Consider the following 14,585-nt stretch of genomic DNA (forward strand, 5'->3'; position numbering starts at 1 on the left):
TCTCTACCATTTATTGTAGATTTTTTTTACTGTGAAGCTACGCGAATTATCGCAAACACTTTCGAATTTATCCGGAACTAAGGAAAACCAGCCATCTCTTTCGTTCATATTTGAGTAGCAAGACACCATTCAACTAAATAAGCCAAAGCCCACGGGCCATGGCCTTCGCATTTAAACTTGAACCTGACACGACCCGTATGAATATGTTCTTCTCGGTCCCTTTGTGAACTTTAGATACTCTAGAACCCATATAGTAAAATTTTAATTTTTATGTTTTTTCTAAGATTATAAATGAACTATTTGTTTTGTGATCCTATAAAATAAACACGTTCATTTATGATTATATTTATTTAATTCAAGAAAATAGAAAAGGTATGATATATTTATATGCAAAGATAACTACACACTTGTGAAATTTTTTATAAATAATCTATTCTCAAACTTGATTTTATATGTTGGAGATTTTTTTTTTTTGTCTACAATTTTGAATTTATAGTTAATCAAACGTCTCAAATTAACATCAATGAACAGTAGATTTATGCAATTAATTAGCAAGAAATTAAGAAGCTTAACGAAACTCTTCAGATGATTAACGTCCTAAAATGAAATAATCAAAGACAACGGCAGTTATTCTTATAAACTCAACAGTGGTTTAAGCAAGCACAATGCTACAGTAGTTAATAAATGTCTATCAAATAAGAACAAACGACAAAAGGCAATTAATGGAGTATATGAAGATCACAAAGTAACAATTAATGTATCTATATGTTTGAAGGCATTCACTTCAGATGGCATAACTACCAACGAACAACAAAACAAGATATGAATTGTATTTTCAGACGAAACATCTATGAAATGGCCAATGATTTCCTCGACCTGGCTTGTCGGCGGCCGCCATTGAAGTGGGACCTCATGTGCCCGCCTAGCGCTTGCCCTGTCGGGAATGACACGCGGCACACCGAGCACTCGTGCGGCTTCTTCTTCGCCACTGCTCCGGATATCACCGCTGGGCGCTTCCGGTGGCTGGAATTGTGGCCTCCGAGTGCTCTGTACGAGGAGAACGCTCTGCCGCTATCTAAGGCGCGCGATAGCAAGAGGAGCCCGAGGAGGCAGTCCTGCTCGTCTTCGTCGAGGAGAGAAGAAGGCGGCGGAGGCGAAGGACGAGGGCGCTCTGTTCGCTGTCGCTTAGGCGTCCACAGGGCCGGCAGCGTGCGTTGGAGGAAGCCGGCGGCCATCTCTGTCTCTGGCGGCGGAAGCGAATGCGGAAGAAGAAGAAGGGTGCGAATGGAATTGCAGAGTGAATGCGGCAGCATTATTTATAGGGAGAATTCCGCGAATCCCAAACAGAGTGGAACTCATTCGAAGAATTCCCTAATTAAATCCTAACGCGATCCAAATTGCCTGAGAAATACAGGAATGCCATCTGTAATCGGAAAGATTTACCAGATTTCCTAACGGTAATAAACGAAGGAACCGTCTCCTAATCATTTTAGGAATTAATGCTTTCTATTTTTGGAACTCCTAATCCTGATTGGATTTGTCGAATTAAATATCTTGGAAAACAAATCTAGCAAATAATTGATTATTCGAATTTCCATTTTCAGTTAAGTGACGTCGACTCGTTTCCGAACGTATATATATCTATAAACGCCTGCCTCCATGGAGAAGAGACGCCATCGCAAACTTGTTAACTCGGCGTCTCGTCGGTCTTGGCGTCATGGACTGGAGCCGCGGAGAAGTCCTCGGCCGCGGCAGCTTCGCCACCGTCAGCCTCGCCCACGTCCGCCTGCTCTCAGGGGATCATCCTCTGCCTCCGTTGATGGCCGTTAAGTCCACGCCGCTCTCCGCCTCCGCCGTCCTCCGCAACGAGGAGGACGTCCTCTCCCGCCTCGACGACTGCCCTTACTTGATTCGCTGTTTCTACTCCGACGTGGTCTCCTCCTGCACAGAGGAGTCTTACAATATTTTCCTCGAGTACGCCGGCGGCGGCTCGCTCCGTGACCTCCTGCTGCGCTCCGGCGGACGGTTCCCCGAGCCCGCCGTCCGGCGCTACGCCAGAGCAATTCTCCTCGGGCTGAATTACATCCACGAATGCGGCTACGCCCACTGCGACGTCAAGCTGCAGAATGTTCTGGTGTTCGACGGCGGCGCCGTCAAAATATCCGATTTCGGCCTCTCCAAGAAGGCCGACGACCGCGCCAAAGGTTTCCGCGGCACTCCGCTGTATATGTCGCCGGAGGCGGCGGCCAGAGATGAGCACGGAGCGCCGGGAGACATTTGGGCGCTCGGGTGCGCGGTGCTGGAGATGGCTACCGGTCGGCCGCCGTGGCCGAATCCGCCCGACGGGGACGCGTGGGGGTTACTCTTCAAAATCGCCTTCAGCGACGCTTCGCCGGAGATCGCTGCGGATTTATCCCAAAAAGGGAAGGATTTCCTCAGACTCTGCTTCGCCAAAGACCCTGCCCAGAGATGGACGGCCGAGATGCTGCTGAGACATCCATTCGTTACTTCGACCGACGCCGTCGAGGACATCGCCGGTGCACCATGGCAATGCACTACTCCGCTCGGAGCCTCTCCGACGAATGTGCTGGAAATACCTTCCTTACTTTCCCCGCCTCCTGCCAGTTCTACTCCAATCCACGGTTCATCTTCCCCGATGGTAGAGGAGAATATTCCGGCAGATTCATGCGATCTGTCTCCAACGGATCGAATCCTGGAGCTCTCGTCGATGGCGCCGCCTAATTGGGCGTCCTCTCCTCCCGACGCAGATTCCGGCTGGATCGAAGTCCGAGCCGGCGTGCTTATCCAATCAATCTCACCTTGATCGATCTGCAGGATGAAACAGATGGAGTTTCCATTAAAGAACTAATCTTTTTCAGCTGCCGGTGAATTAAACCCGCTGCTTTTTGAATTATCAGCAGTAGTTCAATCTTCCTTGCAAAGTCGTTAGTTTCTTCTGTGATTCAGAAACTTTTATACGTTTCCAACTCTTATTTTTTCAGCAACATTGAAGAAATTAAATAAGGATAGACAATTGTTTGATGCAAAGTTTTGTTGGGCGCTCTGCTGTTCTTCATCTAAAGGATGTTTATAAACAAACAGAAGAGCAAAATACGCTTAAAAAACAGAGCACGTGTGATGAATTTATTAGATTTTTTAGGTCTAAGTTGGTGAAGGTAAGTTCTGTGAAGATCATTCTTTAAAAAAACTTTGTAAAGAGTTGTTTAGTTTTTTATTCGATTCAGAAAACTTTGTAAATTTTCTTTCCTTTTGAAGACGCTTATAGAAAATAAGAGAGAAAAACACGCTTCTAATTTTAAGCACGTGCGATGAATACAATAGATTTTACAGAATCTATTGAAACTGGCAGTTTGCTGGAGCAGTTGGTGGTTGTGCTTTAAAACCTTTTGAAAATACATTAAGAAAAGAAGTTATTCCCGGTAAATTTAGAAATAAATTTAACAGCCTTGTCCCGGCGTAACCGTGATCTTGTATGATACGGTGCACATTTTGTGGGGTCGATAGGATGTTGTTGTCATAAGTCAAGGTCGTAGGTCAGAAGTCAAGCTGACATGAAGGTCAGGAGGGTCAAAAGTCAAGCCTCCGTGGGCGGTCAACAGTCAAGCTGACATGGAGGTCAGGAGGGTCAAAAGTCAAGCCTCTTGGCCGGTCAGCAGTCAAGCAGACATGGAGGTCGGGAGGGTTAAAAGTCCAGCTTACGTGGCCAAAGTCAAAGTCTTATCGGACAGGGTGGTCAAAGGAGGGGATTATAAAACTAGCCCTGACAGTAAGTAATAAAACAGACCCGCGGGCCAGGTATAGCTAAAGACGGAAACTACAAACAAACAGGTCTGGTACAGACCCAACGTGCAGGTCGGGACATCCAAGCCAAGGATCAGAGGTTTGCTTACATACCCAGCGTGCAGGTCGGGACATTCAAGCCAAGGACCAGAGGTTTGCCTACAGACCAAGCGTGCAGGTCGGGACATCCAAGCCAAGGATTAGAGGTCTGCTTACAGACCCAGCGTGCAGGTCGGGACATTCAAGCCAAGGACCAGAGGTTTGCCTACAGACCAAGCGTGCATGTCGGGACATCCAAGCCAAGGATTAGAGGTCTGCTTACAGACCCAGCGTGCAGGTCGGGACATTCAAGCCAAGGACCAGAGGTTTGCCTACAGACCCAGCGTGCAGGTCGGGACATCCAAGCCAAGGACCAGAGGTCTGCTTACAGACCCAGCGTGCAAGTTGGGACATCCAAGCCAAGGACCAGAGGTTTGTCTACAGACTTAGCGTGCAGGTCGGGACATCCAAGCCAAGGATCAGAGGTCTGCTTACAGACCTAGCGGGCAGGTCGGGGCATTGAAGCCAAGGATCAGAGGTTTGCCTACAGACCTAGCGTGCAGGTCGGAACATCCAAGCAAAGGATTAGAGGTTTGCTTATAGACCCAGCTTGCAGGTCGGGATATCCGAGCCAAAGAGCAGAAGTCTGGATACAAACCCAGGGTGCAGATCGAGATGTGCAGGCCAGAGACAACGGGTGACAAAGGCAGATATGGATACAAGCTTAGCACAGATCGGGGCATGCAAGTCAAGGGTAATAGTATATAAAAGTAGGACGGGCCCAAATCTCGGAACGTAGGCTCGTCGGTCAGACTCTACAGGACAAATCAGCCAAAGAATCGTAACTATTTGTCAGAGAGAATAATCAAGGTGTCAGGGAATATGCTAACGATCGGAGCTCAATACCCCTTCGGTTTTGCCGCCAGCCTATCAAGAAAAGCCACGTGTCAATCACCGTCAGACAAAGCCTGACAGCCGACATTCCCTGACACTCGTCAGACCCAGAAACTCCCGTTGCAGTATAAAAAGGGATGTCTTGTCCTTTATGCAGGTACGCTCACTCGTCATTTCTCACTAGTCTCTACTTTTCGTCCTTTCTCTGCATTTTCTAGGGAAAAAGTACCTGACTTGAGTGTCGAAGGGCCTGACCCGGGGACTTTTTCCCTTGTTTCTGGTCTCTAACGACTGGTGGATTCGTCTGAGTGTGCGCAGGGCGAAAGCGTCATCGTCCTGATCATCTCTAGTCGTCAACCGCCCGTGTGGACCTTTCCAGGGGAGGGGTATCCGTTAGATTCAACACTTCAACGACTTTCCGTCAACTTTCCGCACAACAAGGCTCGCCTTCATCCGACTCAGCTTCCGGACGGGATCATTGTGGAATTAGCATACCCCTTTTATTATTGTCCTTCTTACCACGTTACAACATTTTGTTTTTTGACATTCAAATTCTCCTCCCATAATGACCGCTCTATTTAAATAACGGTCTCGATGCTTGTTATTATTGGTCGTTTTTACTATGCCTCTCTTTCCCGAGCCTCCATTTCTGAGGTTGAGCGTCATTCGACTCTAAAGTTTAGATGCCCTTGTCCCTTATCCTGTTTTTCTTTTGATCTGCTTCACGATTTCGATGTGTTTATCGAGTGAATTCATCCGAGAAAATTATAATCTAAATTATCTCAATTTCGTACATAAATTATAATTTTTATTTTTATTTTTACTTTATCAATGTACTTAATTAAGCTTTTTCTTTACTCAGGATCAAAGTTATAAAGAAAAAAAATCTAATTAAATACATTGGTAAGGTAAAAAAATATTAAAAAAAATATATTTTAGGCACAGAATTGAGATAATTTAGATGATAATTTTTTTTCCGATGAATTCACATGATGAAAAGCATACCAAGGTCCAAGAGGACATCAGGAAAAAAAACTAAAAAAAACTGAACTAAAAACCCAACATCCGACCACAGAGCACCTCTCGATTCTGAATTCGAGATCTAAACACACCAGGTACCGAGCTCAACCTTTTCTTTCCTGGGCCGGACACGAATGGCTCACATCCAGTAATCACAGTAGCCATAACGATTAGCGGGCTCAAAATTCCAATCAATCATCCATACAACTGGATCATCAGAGCAGAAGAGAGTGAGTAGTTGCAGGAACCAAAGAGTCTCCAACAATTAGAAATTTTATCCTGAAATGCAAGTTTTTGTTCCTCAAACAAAAATAAAAGCAAATCTGAATCTAAATAAACTGCTCATAGTTTTGCAAATTTGAACCTTTTACAAGTTTATGAAATCATGATGAATCTAAATAAACTGCTCATAGTGACTCTATTTTATGTTTTTCGGAATTCTATGTTAAATTGAATTATTCGATATAACTGATAGAATTTAAAAAGTTGGTTTTAGTTAATTTAAAATTTTAATTTTGTTTAACAAAATAGTTATTTTAAATCTATAAATCAATTAAATCAAAATGTATATTTTAAATATTCGATTGATATATTTGAATCAGATTATATAACTTATAACTTGACTGATAAATCATATACTATTCAATTATTAAATATAAAATTACAAAATCCAATTTTACTAAATTTTCCTTTTGTATTATTTTTTTTTTAATTTTGGGCTGTTAAAGGTGTAATTGTGTGTGCGCACGCATTACCCTCCGAAAATTTGGTCAACTTTCATTTTGTAATTTTTTTTAATTGATGGTGTTATCGAAATAAAAAAATTATAGCATTACGAAAAAAAAATTACAGTTATATCTATTGAGAGAAAATTTTAAGAGATATGTTTAAAGTGATATGAATATATACTTAGATGATCAATAAAAATTCTAGTTATGCGATTTGAAACTATGACAAACACGTATATATATCAACTGGGAAAGAGGAAGACCAAAAAAGAATTGATTAGCAATAATAAAATAAGATAAAATTTATATAAGTATAGATAATGATATAATAGGAGATAAAGTTCAATAGCGTAAAAAAAATTCATATAGCCAAATGTCAATCCACTTAGTGGAATAAGATTTGATTGTTATTGTTGTATGCAATGGTGGAGCTAGAATTATTATCTATCTGGGCTAAAAAATTTTAATGGAAAATAAAATTATATATATACATTAGACATGAACAAATAATTATTAGAAACTAATATGTCATAAAAATTTTGATCGCTAATACATTTTGTGAAGAAAATTTGATTTCATTACTAAATTTAGCTGTGAAATTTAATATCCATTGTTTAGCGATGGAATTTAATATCCGTCATTAATTTTTTTAATATTTTTAAAAAATAAATATTAAGAAAAACATATAATATCATCTCACAAAAATATTTTAGAAACCAATTTTTACAAGACAAATAGAACAACTATACCTTGTATCTATTACTTTAACCCAAATCTATACAAACACTCATTGTCTCATTCATCAACTAGATAGGAAAATGATAGATACTAAAAATATAACAAAATATAAATTATTAAAAAATTTATAGAAGTCTAAATTTGAGTAGAATCACAAAACTTATGGACCAGACAAGCACATCAAATAGATAACTAAAATTTTGAGTTGAAATCACATCAAATTTTAGACAAATTAGGTAACTATAAAAGCAAGTTGGTAACTCTGGAGTTAATCCTTGGGTCATTGCGGATAATGATACTATGAGCTGCATCAACAATAATGACCTCGAAGTATTTGTAGGTCGAATCCTGCAAAACACGAGAAGACAAGTATAAAATGTTAGCGGTATAAAGTTCAATAACATAAAAAAGAAAACTAATCTCACCTCATTAATCCAAAATATTAGGTGTAGCAAACACAAACAAATAAAAAGTTTTGAAAGGTTGAGTGGCCAATAAAATATATAGCAAGTAATGGGACAAACATGAAAATGTATCTAATCAACCAACTACTTGAATTGCGCTCCAGCTGCAATTTTCAGTTGAAGAACTTTCACACCATCAACTTCTTAAATAAAAATAGGAAAAAAATTAATTAGCACAGATAACTCACAAAGTAAAAAAATTATTTTATGATCCATATAAACATACACATTATTGAAGTTGTGCTCTACAATTCTTCAAAGTATATTATTCATCAATGATAGAATCTGAATCAATACTTGAAGTAAACTCTCTTTCAATGTAGATAATCATAGAATCTGTTAGAAAATCCTCTCATATTCTATTACGAAGAACTGTTTTATCATGCTTCATAGCTGAAAATGCACGCTATGTAGTTGCCGTAGAAACAGACAAAGTTAAAATTAGACGAATCAACTTGTCGATCAAATTATAGTATTGTAATTTTTTTGTTTCAAATAACCCTTGACACAATTTTGAGATAGTGGACATTTTTTGAAAATTTTCATGACAAACCACATCAAGCTCATAATGTTGTAGCTGACACCTCAAATTATGCATTTCCTATTCAGTGAAGTCCTTAGGATAATACTTCTCAGCGAGATTACAAATCTTAACAATATTGAACCGACTAAAATTATCTTTTGGATCAAAAGAAGAGCTAAGCATAAGAAGTTCTACTGTCTCATCACGGAATCTAGAGTTTAACTCTTCCAATTGAAAATCTATTGCAACATTAAATATATCATAATGAAAGTGATGCTCAACTGTGATGGCATCCTTTTGCTGGCATGAACGACTAGAATGCTTATAACGAGCACTCATCTCCGGTATATCAACATCCAATCTTGTGCAAAATGATTTGACATATGAAAGAAGAATATCAAAATCATCATTTCTCAATGTCAGAAGAAGTGCTTTAGTTGTAGAGACCAAATCCATTGCATTTACGATATCAAGAGATTTTTGTTGCAAGGCACGACAAAGTAAATCTGTGATCGCCATAATTTTATGCATCAAATGCAAAATAAAAATAAAATCAAAATATTTCATCACTATTAAGGAACCACCAGCTTCCCCACGCATCGAAGTAGAGGAACTATCAGTGATAATATTTTCAAGCACAATAATAGTTGCATTATACTTATCTATTAAGTCGCAAATAGAATCAAAATGGGAGCTCCAACGAGTAGTTGCTACTCGATGCAAAGTACCAATCTGATTAGCTCCTCGTTCAGTCTCGCGTTCACCAGCAACAACAGAACGTGCAATTTCATTAACTTGAGCAGATTGTAACTCAACATTGTGTTTGGATGAAGATGGAACAAGATTAACAATAGTCGTCAGATTTGAAAAGAAAAGCCATATAGAATCTCATTTTCAGCAGCTACAACTAACGCTAGTTGGAGTCGATGTGCATAATATGCATAGGGGCAATCTTTAAGAAATAAAGCTTGCAAGCCATTAAAAGCACCACACATGTTGCTAGCACCATCATACCCTTGACCCCGCATATTGTGTATTTCTAGATCATATATGGTGAGAACATCACATATTTCTTTCTTAAGTGTTGCAGTTGTGGTGTCATGAACATGCATAATTTGGAAAAAACGCTTTCGTAAAAAACTATGAGCATCAACAAATCTCAAAATTATAGCCATCTATTTTTTGTTAGATATATCCTTTGCTTCATCCACCAAAATACAAAACTTAGAATCTCCAATTTCATCACGAATTTTGTTTCTGACTCTATTACCAATAATATGCAAGATTTCTTTTCGAACTTCTGATGAGGTATATTTTGCATTTCCTGGTGCTTTCTCTAAAATTACATCGCCAATACTAGCATTCCATTTCTCCAAAAGTTTTAGCATCTCAATGAAATTACCATAATTTTAGGAAGCTGAAGATTCATCATGACTTCTGAATCCACATGCTTGCAAACTACGCCAACGGACGCTCTCAATTGTTACCGTAAGTCTTAATAGATTCTTTTGAATATGTTCAGAAAGTTCTCGATTCATAACTTTATTTATATGTCGAGTTACATTCATCACATCAACAACAGATTTTGCAGATTTATTATGCACTGAGTTATAACTTCTCATATGAGACAAAAAGGCACACTTGGCTCCATCATTAACGTGTTTCCAACTTTTAAACCCTTCAATTGTAAATGCAGATTGTTGTGCTTCACTTAATTCAAAAAGATAGCATGGAAAACAAAATGTTGCATCCTTTGAAGGAGAGTACTCTAACCATGAAATTTTTTAAACCATGTATATTGAAATCGACGATGTTGCTTTCCTGATTCAGACAATGGGTACTCCTGCAATTTGGGTTGATATGATCTCATTTTGATATAAGCTCGTCTAATTTCATCATGATGATTAACAGGATGTCTCCACATGGGAATACGCAATCCAAGATCTCGTTCAAGTGAAGTTTCATCAAACTCAACTCTTTGAGATTTAGAAGGAGGTTCGAACTCTTCATTAGAAATGAATGTATTAGTCTTGGTCCTCTCGGAGTATGAAGGATTGTCAATTCTTGGCTTAAAGAATGATAGAATATTGTTTCCCCCTTTTCTCTCTTGATTTGACATTAAAATAACCTAGGACAAACGTATTTTGGCATGATAAAATCTTATAAATTTTAAATAATGATTTCTAATACAATTTCTAATATAAATCTCACTTTCTCGTAAATAGATTCAATATCAACGGCTAAAAATTCAACATTATTTAAAGTAAAAAATAGTTAAGAAATCAACTAATTTAAATTCAATATAAAAAAGATTAATAAAAAGAAATAGAAATATGTTGTCTCTTTCTTAAGCGTAAACACATATTAAAAATTAAAGCTTGACCGTATATCTAGTAAAAGAATCTTTAATTAATTTCAACATTGTATTAAAAACTTTGATTAAGCACTTAATCATGCATATTTATGCATTTCATTACTCTTATTTTTTGCCATGGTAGATAGTAAATAATTAATAGAATAAAAATTAAAAAGTGAAAATAAGCAAACAAATAAAAGCAAACAGTTTTGCATTTGTTGTAACATTTCAAACTAATTATTTGATTCGCTTAAACATTTAACTATGATGGACTTATGAATGCATTTTAAATCTTATAATTAGGTTATTGATTAGGCATGCATTTCAATTAGCTGTGATAAAAAAAAATCTTGGGAATTGGGATCAACTATCAAAGCAAAATAAAAAACATTAATCAATTGAAGATTAAAATAGAGATAACAGTTATTTATACTTACAAAAGTTGTAGAGTAGTAGCAACAACGGAAGAGAAAAGGAGGGATAAGATCGGTGGAGCAATTGCAATGTCGTATTTGTGCAACAGTAAAGAGAGAGAGAGCAGCAAGAATCACGAAACAAACTAGCAATCACCGAAGAGGAAAAGAGGGATCAGCGGAACTCAAAAGAAGTCGGAGTCACGGAGGAGCAATCGTGAGAATCGTAAGAGCAATGAGTCGGCGGCAAGAAAGACACAGGGAGAAAAAAGAAATAGACGAAGAGTAAAAGAGGGATTAGGGATATTAATTATAATTTAATTTTTTTAAAAGTTTCCTTTTAAATTTATTTAAAAAATAAATTGCATATGAAAATAAATTGTTGTCCGCCCAATTATAGAATCAAGAGGACAAGAGAATTAGTTTAGAAATTAAACATGATATGAGCTATGGGCTAAAATTGGGCAGGGCTACCGAGCTAAAAAATTCACTCATATATAAAATAAGAGAAAATTAAAACTTAAATTATATATATATATATATATATATATATATATATATATATATATATATATATATATATATATATAGTTAGGTAATAAATTGGGACCCGGACTGTTGCCCGGGTTAGGGCTGGATTTTTTGACAAAATTCCCGACCCTTCTCGACTCCCAACCCGCTCCCGTCCCGAATTTTTCCCGACCCGAATCTTTCCCGACCCGAGTGGTCGGGATTTTTCCCGACCCGACCAAAATCGGGAAAAGGATCGGGGACACAAGTTTTACCCGACGGGATTCCCGACCCGACCCGAATATATTAATAATAATTTTTAATTCAACTTTTTAAAAAAAAAAAAATAATATAGCAAACTGAATTACTGAAGTTTGATTTTAAAAAACACAAAAAGAAAATAAGAGAAGTAAGTAAACAGTAAGGTAGTAAATTAATTAACTAGGGGACTTACGTTGTTATGCCTTACGCATCCAAAATTCTCATTCACTCTTGTTCAGTGTTCACTACTTCATTTCACGCCGCCGACAACACTTGAATCACGCCATTCGTCGTTCGCCCTCCGCCCTCGCCCTCGTGGTCTCGCCCTCGCCCTCGCCCTTTGCCCTTCGCCCTTCGCCGTTCGCCAACTTATTCCACTGGAACCCTAGCCCACTCCCACACAACCACAGCTCCTTTTCGATCCGCTGCTTCCGCCTGCCCATTTGGGAGCTCTCTTACCTCTCTTCCATTTCTCTGCGTGTTCGGCTACAGCGCCCCTAACAACAGTCGAAGCCGCGCTGCCTCCTCCGTTCCCGTATCGGGTCTTCACGGCTGACGTTTCCCTCCGGACCCTCCCTCCCTTAGTCCGTGCTCTACTGGCCAGTAAGCCAAGGTAGCAAAGAGCCACGCCCACATTGATCTAAAGGTATTTTCCAAAACTCATGATCGTTATGTATCTGAACCCTTGTTTGGTTATGTATCTGGAATTAGAAATGTTTAAGCCAAAGTCAAAGTAGACATAGAAGTGGATGTTATTGTAGAAGATATTATGAAATGTCATGCATCAGTAGAGTTATACCAAACTGTTGCGGCTACGGAGTCAACAACGGCACATAAGAAAATAAATAGTTTGATACAAATTGGACATTCCATTAACTGATCACAGACTCAGTACAGTGCATCATAGGAGATGATTGATGCTCCTAGAGGAGTCATTTTTGATGGAACCCGTCTTCCCGAGACCATGGACATCTTTGGAATAATTTTACCAGTTATCACAGTTCCTTATTGTCTGAAAAATGTTCAAATACTACCTACCATTTAAGTTCCTTTTCATTTGTCTTTTTGTCCATTTTGTTTCCCATATGACGATCATAAATGGACAAATTTTAGATTCTCTAGTTTCTTTTTATATTGGAGTCCAGTCATTTTAATGTTTTTAGTTTGATGTGGTTAAAATGTATTCTTGGTAACCTTTCTTCCTTTAAAATGAATCCAAGATATAGTGAATATGAATATAATTTCTAGTTGTTCATTGTGATATGTCCAATAAGTATAAATGGATCCTGGGGCAATTTTTGCTTATAGTTATCAGATTGCTTGTGGATTTTGGTCCTAGATCATGTTGAATTTTGTATGGTTATGGTAGTTTATGGAAATATCCAGGTCAATTTTTTTTTCTTTTTTGTTATTGTATAACTAGTGTTCAAGTTACTAGCATGAGTATTACATGGTTATGATCATAGCTTACGATCATAACTAGTGTTCAAGTTAACATGATGTCAAATTGTCAATATCTATTTTTCTTAAATCTTGCTGACCTAGCATTCTCTTTTTAGTAATATTTGAATGTTTCTAAGTTCTAACTGTGCAGCTATCTGATTCTGAACGATATTCATATTATTGAAGTCGTTCGTAAGTTCATTCATGGATGTATCTAGCGGAAGTGGTAGCTCTCCTTCCATCACTCAACCTCAAACAATATCTCCATCCAAAACATCAATCATTCATGAGGAAGTAGTAGATATTGTTGGAGGCAAAAGGAAAAAAGTAGCAGATGTATGGTCACACGCCAAGAAAATTATAAGGAGAAATGACAAAAATGAGATCACTGTTGTTGTTGCTATTTGCAATTACTGCAAAACTGAAGTTCCTGCCCATAGCAAAACACATGGGAATAATGGCATTGATGGGCATGTGAAGAAATGCAAAAAGAATCCTCATAATGCGGCGAAGTCAGGTTCTTCTCAACCAATCTTAACACAGTCGTCCATGAATAATGCTTTGACGCCCCACATCTTTTGCCAAAAAAAGCTTGAAGATAAGGTTGTTGCATTTGTTGTTAAAGATGAGATGCCATTCAGGGTAGTGGAAGGGGCAGGGTTTGTAGAGATTATGAAGGAAGCTCAACCTCGATTCAAGATTCCCAACAGAAAGAAAATTGCATCTCTTGTATGGGATTTATATGCACTGGAGATGGCTAAGATAAAGAGTGTCATTGGTGATCAAAGGGTAAGTATCACGACCGATACTTGGACCTCAATTCAGAATATCAATTACATGGTAATCACAGCTCATTTCTTGGACAATGATTGGAAGTTGCATAAGCGAATAATAAATTTCACCAAGATTACCTCTCACAAAGAAGATGACATTGGCAAAGTTTTAGAAGCGTGCTTGAGCGATTGAGGGATAGATAAAGTTTTCACTATCACAGTTGATAATACTAGCACAAATGATAAAGCGGTGGAGTACATGGGAAAGAGACTAAAGGAAATGGGCACTCTATTATTTGATGGTAAATACTTGCATTTGAGATGTTGTTGTCATATTATAAATTTAATTGTCAAGAGTGGGTTGAAGTTTCTTAATGAGTCAGTTGAGTCCATTAGAAACTGTGTGAAATATATTCACTCTTCTGGGGCACGGTTGGACCAATTTAGGGAGTGTGCTATCCTATTGAAGATGGATAAAATGTCAACCGTTCCAATGGATGTGCCTACGAGATGGAATTCCACATATACAATGCTTTTTGTTGCATACAAGTTTAAAAAAGTGTTTGGTAGGATGGCAGAGAATGTTCAATTTGTTGAATACTTTGAAGAGGTAGATGGTTCG

General features: G+C 38.3%; 1 protein-coding gene across 1 annotated transcript; it reads left to right on the forward strand.

Annotated features, from left to right (window-relative positions):
- The first annotated feature begins 1,717 nt into the window (after positions 1-1,717).
- Positions 1,718-2,824, forward strand: LOC122043964 (mitogen-activated protein kinase kinase kinase 20-like). The gene has a single exon (XM_042604518.1). It carries the CDS (start codon positions 1,718-1,720, stop codon positions 2,822-2,824), a length of 1,107 nt encoding a protein of 368 aa, XP_042460452.1.
- The last annotated feature ends 11,761 nt before the right edge of the window (positions 2,825-14,585 follow it).

This window comes from Zingiber officinale, chromosome 2A, assembly GCF_018446385.1.
Source record: "Zingiber officinale cultivar Zhangliang chromosome 2A, Zo_v1.1, whole genome shotgun sequence".
Classification (NCBI taxonomy): Eukaryota; Viridiplantae; Streptophyta; class Magnoliopsida; order Zingiberales; family Zingiberaceae; genus Zingiber; species Zingiber officinale.

Bases quoted from the DNA above. Each gene is read 5' to 3' on its own strand.
- LOC122043964 (XM_042604518.1), top strand. From the start codon at position 1,718: ATGGACTGGAGCCGCGGAGAAGTCCTCGGCCGCGGCAGCTTCGCCACC.